This window comes from Mus caroli, chromosome X (assembly GCF_900094665.2).
Source record: "Mus caroli chromosome X, CAROLI_EIJ_v1.1, whole genome shotgun sequence".
Lineage (NCBI taxonomy): Eukaryota > Metazoa > Chordata > Mammalia > Rodentia > Muridae > Mus > Mus caroli.
Window position 1 is genome coordinate 123377700 of NC_034589.1, and position 22547 is coordinate 123400246.

General features: G+C 42.2%; 2 protein-coding genes across 3 annotated transcripts; one reads left to right on the forward strand and one right to left on the reverse strand.

Moving 5' to 3' along the window:
• Positions 1-14: 14 nt before the first annotated feature.
• Positions 15-13248, reverse strand: Gla (galactosidase alpha). Its single transcript, XM_021153222.1, has 7 exons — positions 12982-13248; positions 8111-8285; positions 7016-7193; positions 5411-5502; positions 4012-4173; positions 2856-3053; positions 15-2011 (listed from the first exon to the last, which is right to left on the reverse strand). Exons 1-7 carry the CDS (start codon positions 13179-13181, stop codon positions 1751-1753), a joined length of 1266 nt encoding a protein of 421 aa, XP_021008881.1. The 5' UTR covers positions 13182-13248; the 3' UTR covers positions 15-1750.
• A 181-nt stretch (positions 13249-13429) lies between these two features.
• On the forward strand, positions 13430-19280 carry Hnrnph2 (heterogeneous nuclear ribonucleoprotein H2). Of its 2 annotated transcripts, XM_021153003.1 has the most exons (4): positions 13430-13584; positions 14936-15006; positions 15163-15207; positions 17079-19280. In XM_021153003.1, exon 4 carries the CDS (start codon positions 17132-17134, stop codon positions 18479-18481), a length of 1350 nt encoding a protein of 449 aa, XP_021008662.1. In that variant the 5' UTR covers positions 13430-13584; positions 14936-15006; positions 15163-15207; positions 17079-17131; the 3' UTR covers positions 18482-19280. The 2 variants fall into 2 exon arrangements, with proteins under 2 accessions (XP_021008662.1, XP_021008661.1); XM_021153002.1 differs by lacking the exon at positions 15163-15207.
• Positions 19281-22547: the final 3267 nt, after the last annotated feature.

Here is a 22547-nt window from a genome sequence, read left to right on the forward strand (position 1 = left end):
CCATGGGTTACAAATTATAAGAAAAGGCAAAGTAGAGACTTTATTTGAAATCTGTTTTCAATACATTCCAGACTTTTATCCCCCTCCCAGTCCACCTCTGAATGTTGCACATCCCCCACCTCCCCAAGAGGATGCCCCCACCCCCTGAGGTAGAGACTTGTATGTAAAGGGATTTGAGTCCAGTAATAAGCTTTATATATGTTTTGCTTCAGGCATTTTTTTCTTTTAAGATTATTATGTGAGTATAATGTTGCTGTCTAAGAGACACACCAGAAGAGGGCATCAGATCTCATTACAGATTGTGAGCCACCATGTGGTTGCTGGGATTTGAACTCATGACCTTCGGAAGAGCAGTCACTGCTGAGCCATTTCTCCAGCCCTCCATTCTTTTTTTCCCCTGAGACTGGGTTTCTCTGTATAGCCCTGGCTGTCCTGGAACTCACTCTGTGGACCAGGCTGGCCTCGAACTCAAATCCTCAAGCCTCTGCCTCCTAAGTGCTGGGATTAAAGGCGTGCGCCAGCACTTCAGGCATTTAATAAGGGAGTCTGGGGAGCATGCTGTGATCCTTTCAATATACATCCCTTGTTTTCGATTGTTGGAAGTGCCCCCATTTCCTCCCCTGGGTTTCTCTGGCCTCATCCTCCCCAAGTGCTAGAATTAGAGGCATGGAATACCATCATACTGGCTTCGTGTAAAAACACCTGAGCATCCTTCCAAACCTTTTTCCTCCTGATGGCCTGAATCCCCCAGTTTGTCACCAGGACAGTTCATCAATTGGTTACATGATGTCCTAAGAGCAATCACCATTGGTAAATGCAGGTAATCCTATCTGCATTTCTTAGCTCTAGGGGATAACCTGGGCATATGAGTTTGTTTCCAGCCAGGTTTGCACTTTGTAGTCCAGGCTGGCCTTGAATTATACTTGCCATTGCCTCCCTAGTACTGGGATTAAAGACATGCCACCACACCCAGCCTGTCACCTGGAGGAAGCAGATTTTCATTTTTTCCTTTGCACTAGACTATAGTGATTTGTGTCTGGCTGCTTTAGCTAAAATCCTGGTTCTGGGTGCTAGAGCTTGCTGGCTCAGTGATTAAGAGCACTTGTCAAAAAAAAAAAAAAAAAGGCTGGGTGGTGGGTGGCGCAGGCCTTTAATCCCAGCACTTGGGAGGCAAAGGTAGGCGGATTTCTGAGTTTGAGGCCAGCCTGCCTGGTCTAGAGTGAGTTCCAGGACAGCCAGGGCTATAGGGAGAAACCCTGTCTTGAAAAAAACCACCCCCCACCCCCCCCAAAAGCACTTGTTCTTCTGACTTCCTGGGCACCAGGTATGCATGTGGAACTCATACATACAGGCAAAACTCTTGAACCACATACATCTAAAGGGTTTTTTGTTGCTTTTGACTTGGCTGTAAAGATTATAGTGGATAAGCAGCTGCTTCAGGGTTGTGAAGGTTAAAATCAACCAGTATATGGAAGCGTCTGTTACAGTCTACAGGTTACAAGTTACAAGAAAACCTGAAGGAGAGACCTTTTTTTTTTTTTTTGAAATCTGTTTTCAATACATTCCACACTTTTATCCTCCCAGTCCGCCTCTGAATATTGCACAGGAGTACCCACTTAATTTCAAAAGCCTACATTAAAAAGCAGCTTTTAAGGGCAATAACTTTGGGCTACTTTATTTGTAGAGGGAGGGGCAGGAAATGGTTTGGTCTTTAGTAAAACGGGACACAGAACTCTGCCTATATAGTAGTTTATCTTTCTAACCGAAACAAAACAGTGCCTGAGGGGTTTATTCGAGTTTTCAAGGTTAAAGTCCATTCATAGAAGCCTAGGTGTACTTTCTCGGGGAGAAGCTGAGTGACGATGCAGCCAGGATTGCAGGCTAGTCCTCTACCCAGGGAAGAAATCTGGATGGTATAAGGACAAGGTCCACCAATCTCCTGCAGGTTTCTCACAGCCACAGCCCAGGCTAAGTTTGAGAGTGGCCGTTCCCAAACCTCAATGTGGTTTTCCTGAAAAGCCAAGAAAAGAATTGTGAACATGTGGTTAACCTTATCACTAGTCATATTTGATATTCAGCCTTGTTAGCAGAACGATCATGCACTCAGAGAAGGAAAAAGTTAGCCAGCAGTGTATTTTAGAAATTTAAAAGTCATGCTGGGTGTGGTGGCACACACCTTTAATCCCAGCACTCAGGATGCAGAGGCTGGTTCAAGGCCAGCCTGGTCTACAGGGGGCATTTCAATACAGTCAGGGCTAAACAAGAAACCCTGTTTTTTAAAAAACAAAAAGACCTCATCTGCCAAAATGGTTCATATATTTCTAGGAAAGTCTCTAAATATACTAACTTTGTCTTTTAGCTTCTGTAGTTCAAATTCTGGCTAAGTGTTCTTCTTAACTGAAGTATGTCCACTCAGGGCATGGATTTACGCTTAAAGGCTTATCCTGATAAAGGGTCTGGGCTACACTGGGATTCCAAACACCTGAGTGTAGTTGTCAGCTGGCTAACAAAGACTTTCTATTGGCTTAAATCCACGTCACAGTAGTCTTCTCTGGTGGATACCCACAAGAAGCCTGGCCAACAGAGCTACTTCCAGGATAGCCAGGACTACGACTGAGAAATTCTCTTTTGAAAGCAATAGTTCCGGCAAAAGCCTTATTATTCACCACTCTGTTAGCAAGCTCGAGGGGAAAAATAACAAGAGAAAAGGGTTAGTCGTGTCTTCATTTGGCAGAGTTGGGCTTGAGATAAATTTGTACTTGAGTATGAAAAGCCCATCTCAAAATACTGTGAATCAGATACTTTAACGCAGGATATGTTCTTTGGCCAATACCCTCCCAAGAAGCATCGCTTACCTGTCTGAAACAGTACCCCTGCTTGCCCAAGGGGTCTTGGTTGATGGCAATTACATCCTTATTCTGAAGCAGAGCTTTGGCTTGGGAGCTGATTTGTCGGAGATCATTGGACATGAGTAGGGGAGCGGCCATGATGGCCCAGAGGGCCATCTGTGTTACCTGCTGGTCCCAACTGAGGCCAAAGTTGCCGATCACTAACTAGGACAAAGAGTAGAATAAGTCAGGTGGGAAAATAGTCAATTTATTGGGTTTCTGTTGTTTGTTGGGAATACAGAAGTCCTTGTCTGAAAACCAGGAATGTTAAAACACATAGGGCCCTCTTTACAATGGAGTAGTAAAATACCAGTTTTCCTGCCCAGAAGGCTGGGAGACGATTTTGTCAACAACCTGGTGACCTTTTTGCTATCTGTGGAATCAGACCTCACCCAAATTCCATAGAATGATCATCTCACCATCCTTCTCTCCCTAGATCATTCATTACCCATCCTTAGGGGAGATGTCACATGTACTTTATGGCCTGCTGACCTCTGTGCTATTGGTCAGAGACCACACTAGATTCTAGGCTTCTTAGCTATACAACTTACTCTCATGGTCACATGGACTGTGTAAAAGAGTTTCTATGTAGCTACACCTTGAGCTTTACTGTGCACCTAGAATCAGACAGACCATTGCCTGGAAACCTTTTCCCAAATGGCACCTTGTTTTAGATATGAGGACAATGGCGTTAGACTCCCCAAAATCTGACCCAGGTTGACAAAGTAAATATGCACCAGGTTTTCATTCTTATCTCCTCAGTGGGTTCATGTCCTTGCTTGGATGCCCGCAGGGACCCCTCAATAGTTTTTTTTTTTCTTTTCTTAGTTTGGAGATAAGGTCCAAACGAACCTTTAGGCCTTGAGTTTGGAGCAACTCTCCTGCCTTAGCTTCTGGAGTTCCGAGACCCCGAGCAACTACACAATGCCCGCTGGAACATTTTAAAAATTTCCTAAATAATTAACCGAGAGAAACCATTTTCTACAGCGTGGTGATGTAAATATTCACAGAAGGCCTCTTCCAAGGGATCAGCGTAGACGTGGCTTGTGCAAGGCCCTGGTTTCAGAGCCAGACACCAAAATACAAAAGCTACCTCTTCAATGAGGAGGGTTCAGGTCTTTACCATGTCTGGGTCATTCCAGCTGCCTGGTCCAGCGACTTCAACAATCTCCTTCTGGTAAAGCACTGTCCAAGTCAAGATATTCTTTATGCTTTCCCAGGAATCATAAACATCATCAAAATTTCTCCAATGATTGCAGTAATATTGGATATCTGTATAATTGGGCTGTAAAAAAATAGAATTCTTTATAGTCTTAACTTTCTTGTGAGATTTTGCTGATCTACAGATCAAAAGCCTCCCACAACAAAGCCTGACCATCTTTTGGAGTTCTAAATATAAGGGAATTTCACCAGAAGATGTTCACTTCATATAAGTAGGCCATATAATTTTAAGTACCTGTTTACAAAGTGACTTTAATACTATTTATGTTGGACGTGCACTGAACTGTGGTGTCTAAGTGCTGGCATTACGAAATATCTTTGTTTTTACTGTAATGTGTAAACTTTCCTAAGATGGCTTCATTGCTAATAAATTACAATGATCTACTAGATGGTTAATATAAAGTCTATAAAGTTATATGGGATACTATCGAACATGGTAAGATTGGAATTTGAAAGATGTAAATTGTGGAATGAACCAATGTGCAGATTCACAGGTATAACATCCAAGATCTAAAATGCTGAGGAAAAAGTTGTACTATCTAAAGTTCAAGAAAACAATATAAATTCATTCATAAATACTTTAAAGACCTACCCTCCTGGAAAACCAAACAGTTAATGCCTAGATAGTGAATGGGCGGAGGCCTCTGTGGGATCCATTACCATCCATGCACAGTGAATATACAGCAATGGGGTAAATATGCTATATGATACACAGAAAAGAAAAAGCGCCGAGCTGGAAAGAGCTGTTGGGGGCTGGAGGCAGGCAAGAAGCATGCTGATGGAGTTTGATTTTATTCCAAGTGTGCAATGGGAAGCCAGTTACAGTTACATTCTAAGGAGGAGACAGAGGGGAGGCCCTTGATAGGTTTTCAGCGGGGTGAGATGAAAGTGGCTTGGAAGGCCAGTGTGGATTTCCACAGGACAGCAAGTTAGTGGTATCAAGAGAGGGGGCCTGGAGAGATGGCTCAGTGGTTAAAAAACAGACTGCTCTTCCAGAGGTCATAAGTTCAAATTCTGGCAACCATGTGGTGGCTTACAACCATTCGTAATGAGATCTGATGCCCTCTTCTGGTGTGTCTAATGACAGCTAGATATAAATGAGAGAGACTTTCAGAGCGAATACTGGCAGGATTGCGGGTGGGCAGGATGTGAATGGTAGAAGAAAAGGAAAAAAAAATCAAAGATGGTTTCCTAGTTGGTGAAAGCTTAGGCTATAGTTACAAACAGCGAGGACAGGGAGGGGGAGAAGTGCAACTTTGTACTCAAGCTCGGAAGTTTAGATTCTGGGCCCACTAGCTCACCTTATGAAAGGGTCTCAAATAAAGTGGCCACTCACAGGAGTATACAATGCTTCGGCCTGTCCTGTTCAAGGCCAAGGCCATGTACTTATAACCTGTATGAGGAAAACAATAGGTAAATAGCGGGAAGCAGGCAATTTCCAGGCAGTGTGGTATATCTGAAGAGTCCATGTTTATATTTAAAACCAGTGTCTGGGCGGTGGCGGCACACGCCTTTAATCTCAGCACTTGGGAGGCAGAGGCAGGTAGATTTCTGAGTTCGAGGCCAGCCTGGTCTACAGAGTGGGTCCCAGGACAGCCAGGGCTACACAGAGAAACCTTGTCTCGAAAAAAAGACAAAAACAAACAAACAAACAAACAAGTGACATGGAGAGGTTGTTCTCTGCTTAAAACTGCTCAGAAGGCCGGGCGGTGGCGGCACACGCCTTTAATCCCAACACTTGGGAGGCAGAGGCAGGTGGATTTCTGAGTTCATGGCCAGCCTGGTCTACAGAGTGAGTTCCAGGACAGCCAGGGCTACACAGAGAAACCCTGTTTCGAAAAATCCAAAAAACAAAACAAAACAAAACAAAACTGCTCAGAAGTTAGCTCAGCGATGGGTCAACAAATCCCAGCAACCACATGGTGGCTCCCAACCACTCATAATGAGATCTGACACCCTCTTATATGTAAGTGTACTTACATATAACAACAAATAAATCTTTGGGCCAGAGTGAGCAGAGGACCTGAGTTCAATTCCCAGCAACCACACGAAGGCTCACAACCATCCATAGAACTACAGTGTACTCACATACATAAAATAAGTAAATCTTCTTAAATAACCGCTTAAACTGTGACTATTGGGTTGCTCTGAGGAGGTGGTACAGAGACAATAGGCATAGAGAAAAGATAGGAGTTAGATGCTTCTTTATCTGGGCTCTCACAAACAGTATCAGATCTAGTTATAATTAATAATTATAATGTATTCTCAGAGTCCTTGAATCAAAAGTGCACAGTATATGTCATGTGCCATGGTAGGCATGTATGAATTCCACATAGATGAATAAATGATGGAGACAACTTCTTTGGCTGGGCAGTGGTCCCAGCCCTCAGGAGGCAGAGGCATGACAATCTCTGTGAGTTCAAGGCCACTCTGATCTACAGAGCTGGTTCCAGGACCACCAGGGAAAGAGAGAGAGAGAGAGAGAGAGAGAGAGAGAGAGAGAGAGAGAGAGAAAGAAAGAAAGAGGGAGAGGGAAATGGGGAGAGATTAGCTCTTTGGAGGCTCAGCTTAACGATAGCCTCAAGTTCTTGTTTCTGGCTAGATCTTTTACTTGATGTTAACCAAAAGGCCAAGAAATAATTATGGCTAAATGTCTTGAAGACAACATACGATTTAGGCTAATGAAATGGTACAGCTAGCAAAGGCTCTTATTGCCAAGCCCGACGACTTGAGGTTGATCCCTGGGACTCACATGGTTGGAAAGAGCGAACAGATCCCTGCAAGTTGCCCTCTGACTTCAGGCACATAGCACATACACCCCCTCCAATACAGTCACATGCACTATACATCATTCTTTGTTGATTTTAACATAATTTAAAAAATGGAATTAAAAAAAAGAAACATACCATTCTCCAAGGATGCCACACTGTCACAGTGACAACCATCAAATTTTAGCAGATCCACACCCCAGTCAGCAAATGTCTGCGCATCAATGTCATAGGATCCAAAACTCCCGGGGAAACCTGCACAGGTTTTATTCCCAACATCTGCATAAATCCCTAGCTTCAATCCTTTGCTGTGGACCTAAAATGAGAAGAAAGATGGACCACAATAGGAAATCAACCAGGAAGTAGTAAAAAAAAAATGGTGGGAGGGCCACTTACTAAGACTAAGCAGAGATGTGTGCTTCTCCAGGTCTTGGCAACTTGGTTCCTTCCAGCACTCCAGTTTTTTAAGCTGAAGTTGTTGGAAGCAGGGAACCAACCCTCCACTTTTGCTAAGGCAGTTCTAACTATGCATGTGGACAGTAGCACAGAAGCGAGGAAAGGGCTATGTCCACTTTAATGTTCCTCATGGGATCCTAAACAGTCCCTTTCCAAAACAGTGAGAGACGGGTCTTGATAAGGGTGGCGATATTGCAGTTAAGTCTCTCTGACATTACTCCAGTCTTGGCCTTCCTGGCATCTGTCTGGGTGAATTTGGATAGAGCCAGGATCCCAGTAAGGTATCCTATCCTCTGACTCTCGGTGTCTCCTCTAGCCGTTTGCCAGCTGCTGAACCCCCAGGACTTACTCACTGGTTGTACAGTCTCACTTGTCCATCTGGTTTGGAATGTGACCTTTTCTCCTACAGGACTGAATAGTATCAGGCCTCATTTGTCTTCAATAGTCTCCAGAGCATTTGTTTTTATCTTTTAACATTCACTGAGTATGTAGTTCAACTACATACTTAATAAGAGTATGTCTAACTACAGTAGCCTTTGGTGCTGATGTGGAAATACAAGCATGCAAGGCACAACCACGCTATCCTTTTCACTTAGAGTATTCAAGGCCTGGGAACTATTGCGAAATGTTTATAGGCTAATATGATAATTCCACTTGGTAAGCACCATAACTTATCATTCAGACAACATTACATTACATTTTCAAAGTATTATGTGGTCTGTTTCATAATAAGCCTTCATAAAGCCATAAAAAATAAACAATGGGCTCTAAACTCACGTAATTTGCGAGGTGTTTGATTCCACTAGGAAAGCGTTGGGGATCTGCCTGAAGCCTGCCCTTTGAATCCCTCTCGGGAGCCATCCAACAGTCATCTATGCAGAGATATTCATAACCTGCATCCCTCCAGCCATCAGAGACCATGAGCTCTGCCATCTGCATGAACAGTTGCTCACTGAAAAAGAAATTCAGACAGTCATTCCAATTCGTTAGGTGACTACTTCCGCGCTCCCATTTTAAGGTACCTCGGGATTTCACAGTTTCTAAAAATGCAGTAACAACGTGGTAGTAATCACAACCCCTGAGGTATAAAAATGAACCATCCTTCCCGCTACTCCTCTCTCCCTCCTCCCACTACCTCTGACCCAGAACTCACAGAAGGGGTGGGGCCTCCAGGTCCACGCCTAAGCACAAAAGAAATAAACAAAACCTCCAAATAATTAAGAATGCAACCCATAACAAAACTGAAAAGCTATTGTAACTATCAAGCTGTGCTGACACAGGCCTGTAATCCTAGCTATTGAGGAAACGAAAACCGGAGGATGTGAAGGAGAAAGGCCTGCCTGGCCTATGAACAACTAGAGAAATCCCAGCAGAGAAGGCTGAGTACGATAAACAGCCTCTTCCGGTATCAGCTTTACTTAAGAGAAAACAATCTCATTCGTACATAATACTAACAGAAACAAAAAAGAGCCAGCAAAGGCTAGGATACATAGAGATTAATATGTTTATCAACCATATGTTAAATATTCTGTTCCTCGATGGCCTGAATAAATGGAGAAACATTATCTTACTCTTGGATCAGGAAACCTTGAACAAATCCCAAAAAAAGACTTTTGAAGGAATTTGGCAAGATTTCAGGAGCTCACCTCAAAGATGAAATGCTTATGTTCCTAAAAAGAAATGAAGCTACTGTAGCATGGCTTTTACAATACAGAGATTACAGTGATTCAAGAAATCAGAAAGAGAGCCATTTATCTAAAACCTGAGTCTTCTAGCTTCCCCCAAAGAATGCAAGGTTTCACGACCACCACCCATTTTTTTGGTTAAGATTTATTTCTTTATTATATGTAAGTACACTGTAGCTGTCTTCAGACACTCCAGAAGAGGGAGTCAGATCTCGTTATGGATGGTTGTGAGCCACCATGTGGTTGCTGGGATTTGAACTCTGGACCTTTGGAAGAGCAGTCAGGTGCTCTTACCCACTGAGCCATCTCACCTGCCCCCCATTTTGTTTTTTGAGATGGTTTCTCTGTGTAGCCCTGGATGTTCTGGAACTAGCTCTGTAGACCAGACCTTGAACTAACAGAGATCTGCCTGCCTCTGCTTCTATCTCTGAAGTACTGGGATTAAAGGTCTGTACCATTACGCCTGGCTCACAATCACATTCTTATAAAAACGTACCTTCCCTCTGGAATGCTATTTCAGTCAAACTGAGTCTTTGTTTCCTATGTGCAAACTTACTCTGCACTCAAGTGCGATTTACCTTTTGTTTTAACTTTGATTTCTTGGTATAAGACTTCAAAGACAGAAATAAAGAATTGACATGTCCCATCACATGAATTTCAGAATAACTCATAGTCAAGAACCAGCTGTATCTGCAATAGATGCTAGACCCAAAACAAATGGCATAAGAGAAAAACTCAGATGATACAATCAAATGGCAAAAAAAAAGGGAACTCTGTTGAAGAAACAGTTGAAGAAGCTGATTTAAAGTAGGAAAAGACGTTAAACCTCCTTAGAAATTAACTACAATAATGTACATAAGAAGGGCTGGGGTGTAGGTCAGTGCCAGAGTATTTTGAAACATGGTAAATCCTGGGCTCAAGTCCCTCGGGGGCAGAAAAAATACTTAATAACACAAAGCAGATTGGTAAAAGTTCTAAAAAGATGACAAAGCTCAGGATTGGCTACATTGCTGTGAAAAGAGGCAAGATGGATGACAGACACACTGTGGGGGTACGCATGCATCTGCAAAATCTGGGTTAATAAACCCGGCAGTGGTGGCGCACACCTTTAATCTCAGCACTTGGGAGGCAGAGGCAGGCGGATTCAGATTTCTGAGTTCGAGGCCAGCCTGGTCTACAGAGTGAGTTCCAGGACAGCCAGGGNTACACAGAGAAACCCTGTCCCAAAAAACCAATAATAATAATAATTCTTGGTTAATGAATGTTAATGGTTAATGAATGGTTAAATGGCTTGGTTAATGAATGGTTAAAGATTATCAAAATAGGGCTGGTGAGATGGCTCAGTGGGTAAGAGCACCCGACTGCTCTTCCGAAGGTCCAGAGTTCAAATCCCAGCAACCACATGGTGGCTCACAACCATCCGTAATGAGATCTGACGCCCCTTTCTGGTCTGTCTGAAGACAGCTACAGTGTACTTACATATAATAATAAATAAATAAATCTTTAAAAAAAAAAAAAAGATTATCAAAATAATCATACCTTTACACTCTAAAAATTAGTGTTTTAAGAAAAGAATCTAGCCTGGCCCGGTGTGCTGGCTCGTGATATCTCAGCACTCTGAGGCACTAGATCAGCCAGGCCCGCAGAGTGAGACCTTTCTCATTTAAAAAAGAAAAAAGAAAAACCATTAAAGGAAAGAAAGAAATCACATATAGGATGCACAAAAGTTGAAGAATATCAATAGCTCTTAACAGAGGACTACACAAATGCTAGACCCAAAACAAATGGAATAAAAGAAAAACTCAGATGATACAGTTAAATGGCAAAAAAAAAAAAATAAAAATAAAAAAAGCATTAAAGGAAAGAAAGAAATCACGTATAGGATACACAAAATAGCATATACAGAGACTTGAATTTATCAAGTTCTTACTCTGTACCAGGTACACTACTCGGCACTTTTTTTTTTGAGGTCACTTACATGTATCCCAGGCTGGCCTCAAACTTGTGTGACATGAGCTGGACTTGAACTTCTGATATTCCTCCTTCCACCTCCTGAATACTGGGACTTCCATGTGCACCACCATTCTGAGTTTACAAAAGCTATGCTAGGCAAACCCCGTGCCAACTGAGCTGCATCAGCCCAATTGAGACAAAAAAATTATACTGGACATGGTTCTGCATGCCAGTAACCCCAGCAAGGTGGAAGAAGGATCCCCAGTTCAAGATGACCTTGATCCACATTAGGGTGACCAAGACCCCAAATCCAAGGGTAAGGAATTCAGCCCTTTCTAAGAAAGAACACTTTCTTAACATATGCAATACCCTCAGACATGTCCCCAAACTTCAAGAAAAACAAAAGTAAATGAATGCTTCGCCTAAAGCCACACTAACATAGAATTTGAACCCAGGCAGGGCACTGGGGTCTTGATGGTACTCACACATAAAAGTCATGCTATTTTTGGGGAGTCAATTAGAAATCTGTGTTTTCATTTACATAATAAACTACTGCAGATTTGTATATAGATATTCACCATGATTATTTCTGGATGATGAAATAAGGAGGCTTATTTTCCATCATATCATTTTTACCACTAACTTATTTGCAGTGACCATGTGTTAGTTTTCTAACAGCCCCCCCCCCAAAAAAAACAGCCACCATTAACAAAACAAAAAGACAAAAAAAAAAACCCTATATTGTCAAGTTACCACAGATTTTATCTCAGGGATACAATGGGCAGTCTGAAACGCAGAAAGCCATTTTCTCTTATGATGTCTGTACAATACCTTGATTTTACCCTTATAGACATTTAGAGAAGTAACTGGTGAACACAGAGAGGAAGTTGTGTCACCACTGGGTGACCTTACTATGTTTTCAATAATACTTATAAGGGAGCCATGCAATATCTAATACTTGGTTCTTAATCTTTTCTAGATCACAGATTCTTTTAAGAATCTGAAGAGGGCAGGTGTGGTAGCATACACCTTTAATCCCAGCACTCAGGAGGCAGAGGACACAGAGAAACCTTGTCTCAAAAAAAAATATTGTGAAGAAAGAAAAACCTATCTTTTCTAGAAAAGTGCCCATATATTTGTGTAAAGCTATAATTCATTTTCTTATGCCAGGATAAAGACATCTGATGTATTTGCCTAATTGAGGTGACCAGAGCAGGAATAACTGGTTTTTAAAGTGGGTTTACTTTAACTGAGAAGATCATCTCTGTCAGATAACCATTTTACAGCTCTTCCTTTTTCAGTCAGTGTCTTACTACATAGCCCTGGCTGGCCTTGAATTCAAAAGAGATCTGCCTGCCTCTGGCACTGGGGTGCTGGGACTAAAGTCCTGAGCCACCAAGCCCAGCAAAGTTACAGTTTTTTCCGTGTCAGCTCCATGAGTTAAAATGCAAACTAGGATTGTGCCTGGTCGCAACTCTCACCTTTGATTTATCAAGTTCCTTCAGGTCAACCTTCCAGCCTGGTGCTATGCTTAAGGGAAGGGGGTTCAGGAACACCTCAGCTATCCTATGGTTTCTCTAACTCTAGCTTCATTACAGCCAAAGAACCCGTGATCCAAAAAGAAAAAAAAAAAATCACATTGGTCTTAGTCATCCTCCTGCCCGGTCCAACTGTACTTATGGCTAGCTCAAGGCTAGCACTAAACAAGAGCAGAATACAAACCCACACAAAGGGTCTGCGTGGAACCAAATAATAAATGAAAAATTCCCAGTGAGGCAGAGATAGAGCGGGAGCGAAGCACTAGCTGCTGGCTAGCTTCAATCCCAGGATAGCTCACCAGGATGATGGTTTAGAGACAGTCTAGATCTCGGGTGGAATATAAAAATTGCTGGGAATAAAAAAGCATCAGTAGTACGAGATCTACCCCTCCAGCTCAAATGCTCCACTCCTTCTACCAAAGACACCCACACAAACACACGGAAAGAGGAAGGATCACTCCACATCTCATACCTTATGCAGGCATCAGGCTCTTCTTGGCAGTCAATGTTGCACATGAAACGTTCCCAATGCAGCCAACCCATAGTAGGAGTCCGTGCCAAGCCATTGTCCAATGCTCTGACCCCAAGAATGCTCCAGAAAACTAAAGCCAGGGGACAAAGCGCAAGCTCACAGACCAGCCGCTTATGTCCGCTCAAAAGCATCATGGCCATAGAAATCCTTTGGTTCAGTTTCCCGAGTTAAACTGGGCTTTTAAGTTTACCCTGGGGCGGACCAATCAGCAATGAGCTACTCCAATGACATCATCGTTTCTCAGGCAACTAGGCAGTTATCTCCAAAAGTGAACCAATGAACAGTCAGGTAAGACATGCATCAACCAATCGTATTGGCGCTTTTTTTACCTTGGCCCGCCCCATTTCCAAAGGAGGAGGAAGTGCGGCATCTCAGTGATCCCGAGTTTAAGCCGAGAGTTGCTCACGTGACCGAGATCTCACATGACGTAGATGCTCACGTGATCAATCGCTTACGTGAGCAGAAGTAGTTCTGGTCGTCGTCTATCGTCTCGCTAAAGCCGTTTGAGGGAAGAAGAAGGAAAATCCCCGGGTCTCGTTGGAGGTTGGTGTGCGGGTGGGAACTGGGGACCCCGGGTGGTGATAAGGAAGAGCAAAGTCGGGTCCGGGGTCGCCTCCGCCTTTTCGTGCTCGACTCCCCCCCCAAACCCCGTCCTCCTCCCCCCTCCCCCTCCCCGAGTGCCGGGAAGCGGCCTGCGCTGCGTCTGGTGGGGAAATGGTGGACGGTCGTGACTGTGTGCGTGTTTTTGTAAATCAGTTCCTTTGGCTGGATCTCGGGGGACTTTTCCCCCTCTGCCCGCAAGAGGGACCCGTAAGATGAAAAGCGTTTCAAACACGGTCGGTCCGGAGTTAGGGGAAAAAAAGAAAAGAAAGAAAAATAAACAACAGAGTGAGACCCGCGGTCTGAGTACCGCTCCATCCATTCATGCGCTCAACTATTCAAACTGCCGGATGGTCGTGAGGGGTCCCGAGGGAATTCCATCCTTGAAAGTATGAGTTGGGCAAGTGATGCGTGCTCGAGAGGCGCCCAATAAATGCTTTCACTTAATTATTTGAACGTTTGTTTTTCTGCTTATCACGATCTACGAGTTGAATTTTGGTCGTTCGAAAAGTAATAAATTCGTTTAAAAGGGACACAGTTCAGCACTACCCAACTCTTATTACAGTTACCAAAAGTGTGCTGTAACACGGGTATAAGTACACGGATGCTTAACTCATAAATTTTGGTTACTACGTTAGGTAACAGAATCCTGGTGGCCTTCTCAGGAAACGTAAGGAAGCCAAACCTCTCAACCACTAGGGAGGACCTATTGAGACAGAATGCTGTAGAAATCACCATCGTCTCTGGGGTGTTGTGTCAAATCATTCTTTAAGCAGACCGTTAAGCCTGCACAAAATAAAATTAAAAAATAGACCATAAACTCAATAGCCATTGTTTACATTTGATGTCTGATCCCCATTCCTGCACACATAAAAAAGTTTTTTTTTAAATTTTTGTCATATTTTCCATGCTTATGTTTTTGTTCTAAGATTATTTTTGTCCCAATACAGTGAGCTTAAAGAATTAAAAAAAAAAATTGAAGTTGTCTAGTATTAAAGGGTAAATGGCATTCATTCCCTTGGGCTCCATTTGTTCTTATAGTTTATCTTATTGCAAAGCTACTTTCAGATCGTCTCTCACACAATGAAACATTTCGTTAACATTTTTGAACATTTTAATAGAGTTAGGATTATACTATGGATGATCATTCATTCAATTTATTTTGGAAATCTCTCCAGGTAGGGGCAGATTGCTTAGTCAGTAATTGCATAGAACTCCATTTAAGGTAGAAATATATTTCATCCATTTCTGTTGATGACCATTTAGTCTTCTGATTTGTTTTTTACCATTACAGTCCTGCAGCAAACATTTTTAAAGTATTTCTGTCGACCAGATACCTGGAAGAAACTCTAACAGGGTCAAAGGGTATGTGAATTATTATTTTTTTAACATAATTGAGATGAATAATCTTGAGTCATTTAAAATTTTATAACTTTATATTAAATGTATAATGTTCCACTTTTCTTCATAAAATGCCTTTCGAATACTACATAGTTCAATAAGTCCTGCTCTTAATTTCAGATAATTCCTTAAGGCACATACCTGAAGTGGATTTTCTGTCAGAAGGTGTGGTAAATATTACCAACATGTTCTCCCAGAATAGTGCAGCTTTTAATTCTTCTGGTGAACTCTAGTTTGTGAACTGTCCGTAATGTTGACTTATTGTCACTGTTGAATATCCACTATTTTTGATGGGTGGTTAAAATGTTTATTTTCAATTTCATTTTGAATGAAGTTTGAACATGTCCCAGACTTTTTCCCTATACGCACGCTCCTTTCACCTCTGCATTTAAATTTGTTATTGAAGTTATAATCGGAGCATTACGGCTTTCCTTTACCCTCACTCCAAACCTTCCCATGCTTAATCACCTCTCCACATTGCTCTCTTTTAAATTCTTGGCCTCTTTTTCTCAATTACATGTGTGTGTGTCTGTGTGTTCCTAAGACATAAATACCAGCTGCTCAGCATATCTGTGCACGCTTTGAGGCCTGATCATTTGCTATTAGGTAACCAATTGGTGTGCTTTGCTCTGGGGAAGACATAGCGCTCCACTATCAGCATTCCTTAGTTGCCTGCAGTCCTGTATCCTCCTTTGTTGTGATTGTTCGTTTTTTGGGATGGGAGTCTCAACTATGCATCCTTGACTGACCTGGAACTCCTCCCTCTGTCGGGCATGCTGGCCTCAAACTCAGGCCCTCCTGCCTCTGTTTCCAGAGTGCTGAGATTAAAGGTCCATGCCGACACACACATCTCAGTGGGTCATTTTTTTAAAAAGATTTATTTGTTTATTTGAGTGTTCTGCATGTATGCAGCCTGCATGACAGAAGAGGGTATCAGACAGAACAGGGCATTGGATCCCATTGATGAATGATCATGAGCCCATGTGGTTGCTGGGAATTGAACTCAGGGCCTCTGGAGGAGCAGCCAGTGCTCTTAAGCAAGCTCCTCAGTGGGTCACTTTGAAATTTGTTCATTTCACCTAGTCCTCCTTTCCTTCTGTTTGAATGCTACATTCCTTAAGGTTTGGGGGAGGTATGTGTCACAATGTAACGTGAATACTCAATCATTGTGCTTGTGAAGCAAGCAAGAGTCTAGTCTACTTACATTAACTAGAACGCTCAGGAGCTGCTCTCTTTCGTGAGTCTTGTCTTTGGAGTTCTTTCCCCTTCCACTTTGTGCTTCATTAAAAGTCTTTATAGTTTCTGGACCCTGGAACACAATCAGAATAGTTTGTTTCAATTAACCCTTGTGTCTCCCGTTGATACACGTAATCAACCAATCCTTCTATGAACTTGCCTTCTATGTAGTCTATGGATCTGCACTTTAGCGAGGACACATAGTTCTCCTGTAGAACTGTGATTCGTCCATGGCAGAACTGTGGACTGAAGCTGGCTCCTAAAACTTGTTTAAATGTATATTAATGTCTTCCATTTATCTCTTAGGCTTTAATACTTCTGTATTTTATTGACTTGCATTCATTCTTTATACTCTTAGGCTATTTAATGGATTTGTTGTATTGTCTCATGAGTTTTGTTTGTCTTTTGATTTAAAGAATATTTTCATTTTTCTATAATGGAATATAGTTGTACTTTGTTATATTTAGTTTTAATTTTCTCTCTGTGATGTTAATACATTGGCTCAGTGCAGAAAATTTAGAATATTCAAAATTATCTAAAGGAAAAAAGTATCCATGGAAACAGAAAAATTCCTATAGTACTGCTACCCAGAAATAACCACTGTTAATTAGACCTGATACATAAGAGAAATGGTATAAGCACTCCCTAAGTGAATGGATTAAAAGTTTTATGCAGTCTTTGCTCATATGGCTCCTTTGAAAAACTTACTGATGTGAACTTGTAAAATAATAGTTTTCTTTGTTTCTCTTACTATATTATATATACTTTTTCATGACAATAGTTTTCTAATTTTTTTAAAGCCACATTGAATTTGCATTGAGCCAAGCTTGCCACCAAGAGTCCATCAGTCACCATGATGCTGAGCACAGAGGGCAGGGAGGGGTTCGTGGTGAAGGTCAGGGGCCTACCCTGGTCCTGCTCAGCCGAGGAAGTGATGCGCTTCTTCTCTGATTGCAAAATCCAAAATGGCACATCAGGTGTTCGTTTCATCTACACCAGAGAAGGCAGACCGAGTGGTGAAGCATTTGTCGAACTTGAATCTGAAGATGAAGTGAAATTGGCTTTAAAGAAAGACAGAGAAACCATGGGACACAGATATGTTGAAGTATTCAAATCCAACAGTGTTGAAATGGATTGGGTGTTAAAGCATACAGGTCCAAATAGTCCTGATACTGCCAATGATGGTTTTGTACGACTCAGAGGACTCCCATTTGGCTGTAGCAAGGAAGAAATTGTTCAGTTCTTTTCAGGGTTGGAAATTGTGCCAAATGGGATGACACTGCCAGTGGACTTTCAGGGGCGGAGCACAGGGGAAGCTTTTGTGCAGTTTGCTTCACAGGAGATAGCTGAGAAGGCCTTAAAGAAACACAAGGAAAGAATAGGGCATAGGTACATCGAAATCTTCAAGAGTAGCCGAGCTGAAGTCCGAACCCACTATGATCCACCTAGAAAGCTCATGACTATGCAGCGCCCGGGTCCTTATGATAGGCCAGGGGCTGGAAGAGGGTATAATAGCATTGGCAGAGGAGCCGGGTTTGAAAGAATGAGGCGGGGTGCCTATGGTGGAGGGTATGGAGGCTATGATGACTATGGAGGTTATAATGACGGGTATGGTTTTGGGTCTGATAGATTTGGAAGAGACCTAAACTACTGTTTCTCAGGAATGTCTGATCATAGATATGGAGATGGTGGGTCCAGTTTCCAGAGCACCACCGGGCACTGTGTACATATGAGGGGATTACCATACAGAGCCACTGAGAATGATATTTACAATTTTTTCTCACCTCTTAATCCCATGAGAGTGCACATTGAAATAGGACCTGATGGAAGAGTTACTGGTGAGGCAGATGTTGAGTTTGCTACTCATGAAGACGCTGTGGCAGCTATGGCAAAAGATAAAGCAAATATGCAACACAGATATGTGGAGCTCTTCTTGAATTCTACCGCAGGGACAAGTGGAGGAGCTTATGATCATAGCTATGTAGAGCTCTTTTTGAATTCTACAGCAGGGGCAAGTGGTGGTGCTTACGGTAGCCAGATGATGGGAGGGATGGGTTTATCCAACCAGTCTAGTTACGGAGGTCCGGCCAGCCAGCAGCTGAGTGGTGGCTACGGAGGGGGTTATGGTGGTCAGAGCAGCATGAGTGGATATGACCAAGTTCTTCAGGAAAACTCAAGTGACTATCAGTCAAACCTTGCTTAGGAAGCAAGGGACCATCCAATAGCATCTACAGCAACCTTTATAGGAACTGGATAGAGTAGGGAGGGTGTCTTCATATCCAGTATGATTGGTAAATGGGAAGTACAACTGCTTCTGATCACTATTGGTCAGCTTCTTTCTTTCTTCTTTTTCCTTTTTTTTTTTTTTTAAAAAAAAGAACAAAAATTTAAGTTTTAACAGTTTCGCATTACAAGCTTGTGATTCATGCTTACTGTAAAGTGAAAGTTAAGATTGTTTTCAAACTTTAAGCTCAGCAATTTTGAACACTGAAAATATTCATCTAGGATGTAATAACAAGTTCAGTATTGACCATAACTGTCAAATCCCCTTTCAGCTTTCCTCAAGTTAGTTATGGTGTAGGAGTGAACTTAAGCAGCAAGCACATTTAGGTTTAAAGCAGATTCACTTACGTTAAATGTTGCTCTTATACCGCAATACATCGAAAACTTCAGATGCATGTTGAGAAACATGCTTTTCTGTAAAAAAAAATATATAGGAGCTGTGTCTATGATTCAAAGTGACAACATTTGGCATGTTTGTTAATTCTAGCTTTTTGGTTTAATATCCTGTAAGGCACGTGAGTGTACACTTTCACTTTTTTTTTTTTTTTAAAGATCCGGGACAATTTTGAGATGTGATACCAATACATTAGGAGTTTGGTCATGTTATTTGTATGGAATTCTGGGGCTTTGATTTAAACCTTACCTTGTATTGTGAATTCCATTTAGATGAATTATACTGAAACTGGTTAAATAAATTTTCCTTTTAAAAACTGGAAAAATCTGGCATAGTTTGATTTTCTTTTTTAAATCATGTTCTATTATATGGACACATAGTAACTGGCTTTTAAAGTTCTCTGCTGTTGAAATTTTAATTTTTTTTTCTCAAATATTCCAGGCTATGAATGACTCAAGGTTTGATCCTCCTGCCTCTACTTCCTAAGTATTAGAATTGCAGTCATCCGTCACTGTCCAGTTTATGCAGTGGTGGAGAACAAACCCAGGGCTGCTTGCATACAAGACATGAACTGTACCAACAGAGCTATATTCATAGCCTAAATTTTGATTGTGTGTTGCTAGAGGGTAGAGAACAATATTGGATCTCCTTTTCTAAATACCCTGCCTTATTGTCTTGGTGGTAATGGGGTCTTTCACTGAGCCTGCAACTAGTCTGGCAGCCAGGAAGTCCCAGTGATCTGCCACTGCTGTACACTGCACTGGGGTTATAGTCACACTGATCTTACTGGGTCACACTTTGTGGGTGACCATGGCTGGGTTGTTACATGGCTGCTGAAGATGTGATCTCAGCTTGTCGTGCTTGCTCAACAAGCATTCATTTTTGTTTGTTTACTATGCTTTGAGACAGGATCTATGTCGTTCTGGGTGTCCTAGAACTCTCTGTAGACCAGGCTGAACCAGGCTGGCCTTGGCCTCACACAGAGTCACCTGCCTCAGGTTCCTGAGTGCTTAGATTAAAAGTGTACATCACCATGCCTGGCCTATTTTCTTCCTTCCTTCCTTCCTTCTTTCCTTTCACTCTTTCAGTTTTCCTCTCTCTTTTTCTTTCCTTCTTTCTCTCTTCCCTTCTTCCTTCCTTCTTTATTTCTTTTGCTGGCCTTGAACTCACAAAGATCCACCTACCCCTGCCTCCCCAGTGCTGGAATTAAGAGTACTGGGATTAGGGCTGGAGAGATGGCTCAACGGTTAAGAGCACTGGCTGCTTTCCAGAGAGAGGATCCAGGTTCAATTCCCAGTACCCACGTGGCAGCTCACACCTGGAACTGGAGTTCTAGGGGATCTAGCACCCTCACACAGACAGGAATGCAGATAAAACACCTAAGAGTGCTAGGATTAAAGGCACGTGTTGCTACCACCTGGCCACAGCAAGCACTCTTACCCATTAAGATGCCTCTCCATCCCTGCGATGTTTATTTAGAGTATTTTTCTGTGTAGCCCTGGCTGTCCTGGAGTCTGTAGACCAGGCTGGCTTCAAACTCAAAAGATCTTCCTGCCTCCACTGCTACCCAGCTCTATGTTTGATTTCCTAAAGGTTTGTTTTTAAACTATCTCTACAGAATTCTTGGAGACTGTGCTTTATCAAGACAACATTCCCCAAATCCAAAGAGAAAGAAAGCAAATAATTGCTTTCATGTTACCATAAATGATACTATGCCTTTACTAGAAAAAAATAAAGCAGGCTATAGGAAAAAACCCATTCTAAACAAATTATTTGATAAAACTTTTTTAGAAGAAGATTCAATTAGTTTTATTTATAGGAGCACACTGTAGCTGTCTTCAGAGACACCAGAAGAGCGCACCGGATTCCATAACAGATGGTTGTGAGTCACCATGTGGTTGTTGGGAATTGAACTCAGGACCTCTGGAAGAGCAGTCAGTGCTCTTAACGGTTGAGTCGTCTCTCCAGCCCTTGGTTTTTAGGGTTTTCAGACATCTAAAGCTTGTGAGCCACTGGTCCTCTTGCTATTGTAGTGTCACTGGAACATATTTAAAGACATTGACTGCTGGTCCCTGGTTTGGGAAAGATCTGAGAGGATGCAGAATACTGTGCCAAGCGTACTTAGGACCACATTTTAAAAACACCGTAGGATTCTCTCTCTGCTAAAGGTTTAACCCTAAAAGGAACTGTTAAGAAATAGCTGTATTTATGATCTCCTGTCCTCATCCTTAGCAAGTAGCTCAACATTTCTTGTGATGTACAAGCCATAGTTGATTGTTTACCAAACCATGCACCTCCCATGAGTATTTTGAGCACCTGCGGCACTTGTCTTCTGGTACCTCACATGTCTGTATCCTAGTGGTTAGCATGGACACCCTCAGATTAGTAAAAGCTGCACACTAAACACATATTTCTGGATATATGACTGGTCAGGAACTGATCGTTGTCTTTGAGCTGTCTATGCTCTGACATGTGTAGAAATGCCCTGTGATATAGGATACAGATGACAACTTCATATTAATTTGTACTCGGGGATACTGAGGTTTCAGATTCACTAATTGTTTCTATTTAATATTTTTGGTTGGTTGGTTGATTTTCACATTGTTTCTAATTTCTATTACAGTTGACAGGAGAGTAGGCCATCCACTTTGACTTTTATGTCGTTGCACCAATCACTGTCCTTTTCTCCTAAGCACATTTTAGAACCCTTTCTCAGAGAAGAAAATAAATTCAAGGTATTTTTGCTTTCCACGGTGCTGAGTAATTTTTCCAGAAGTTTCTACAAGTATTAGTGAAAAAGCTCCAGTTAGCCACTAGATGTCACCAAGTCCCCAAAAAGGAAAGCTGAACCCGGAGATGCTAGAATGCTCTTTGCGCCATTAAAATGGGGCCAGCAAGACAGCTCAGCAGGTAAAGGTGCTTTCTGCCTGCTGTGCCTCTCAATGTTTGATCCCTGGGGACCCACACCAAAGAGACCTACACCGATAACTGACGACGGAGCTCAGCAAGTTGTCCTCTGACCAGTTTCCTCTCATGTGTATCCCCTACTCCCAAGAAAATAGTAAGAAACTCAGGCTGTGGAGAACAGTCAAAGGCAGGAACCTGGAGAACAAACGTGGTCAGGATAATAGTACCCATCAGGGCACCAACACTGATCCTTGAATAGTATACTTGTCTACAGGTCGTCCCCCCAGTGCCCGACACAAACACACACCACTGCTAGTGACCCAGCATAAAAGTTACCCAGGGGAGTGTTACAGAAGCTAAAATGGACGTTCCACTCCATTGAGTCAAGCTACTTGGCAAGAGCAGCAAAAAGTTGTATGGTACAATAATCATGGCCTAAAATTGTTCCCATAATAGCTTGTGTCAGTGTGCTGGTGTGGTTTGTGGAGCAGCAACAGCACAACCTCAGGCTTCCTTAAGAATGAGGCTTTTCAGCCCAGGTGGATTGGAATGATTGAAAAACTCCCAACAAGCTGCGTTTTAATAAGTATGTCATGTATTCTGCTAATGTGCTTACTTATATGTGGGTTCTTTTTTGTTTGTTTGTTTTTTGTTTTTGTTTTTGTTTTTGTTTTTTTTTTTTTTT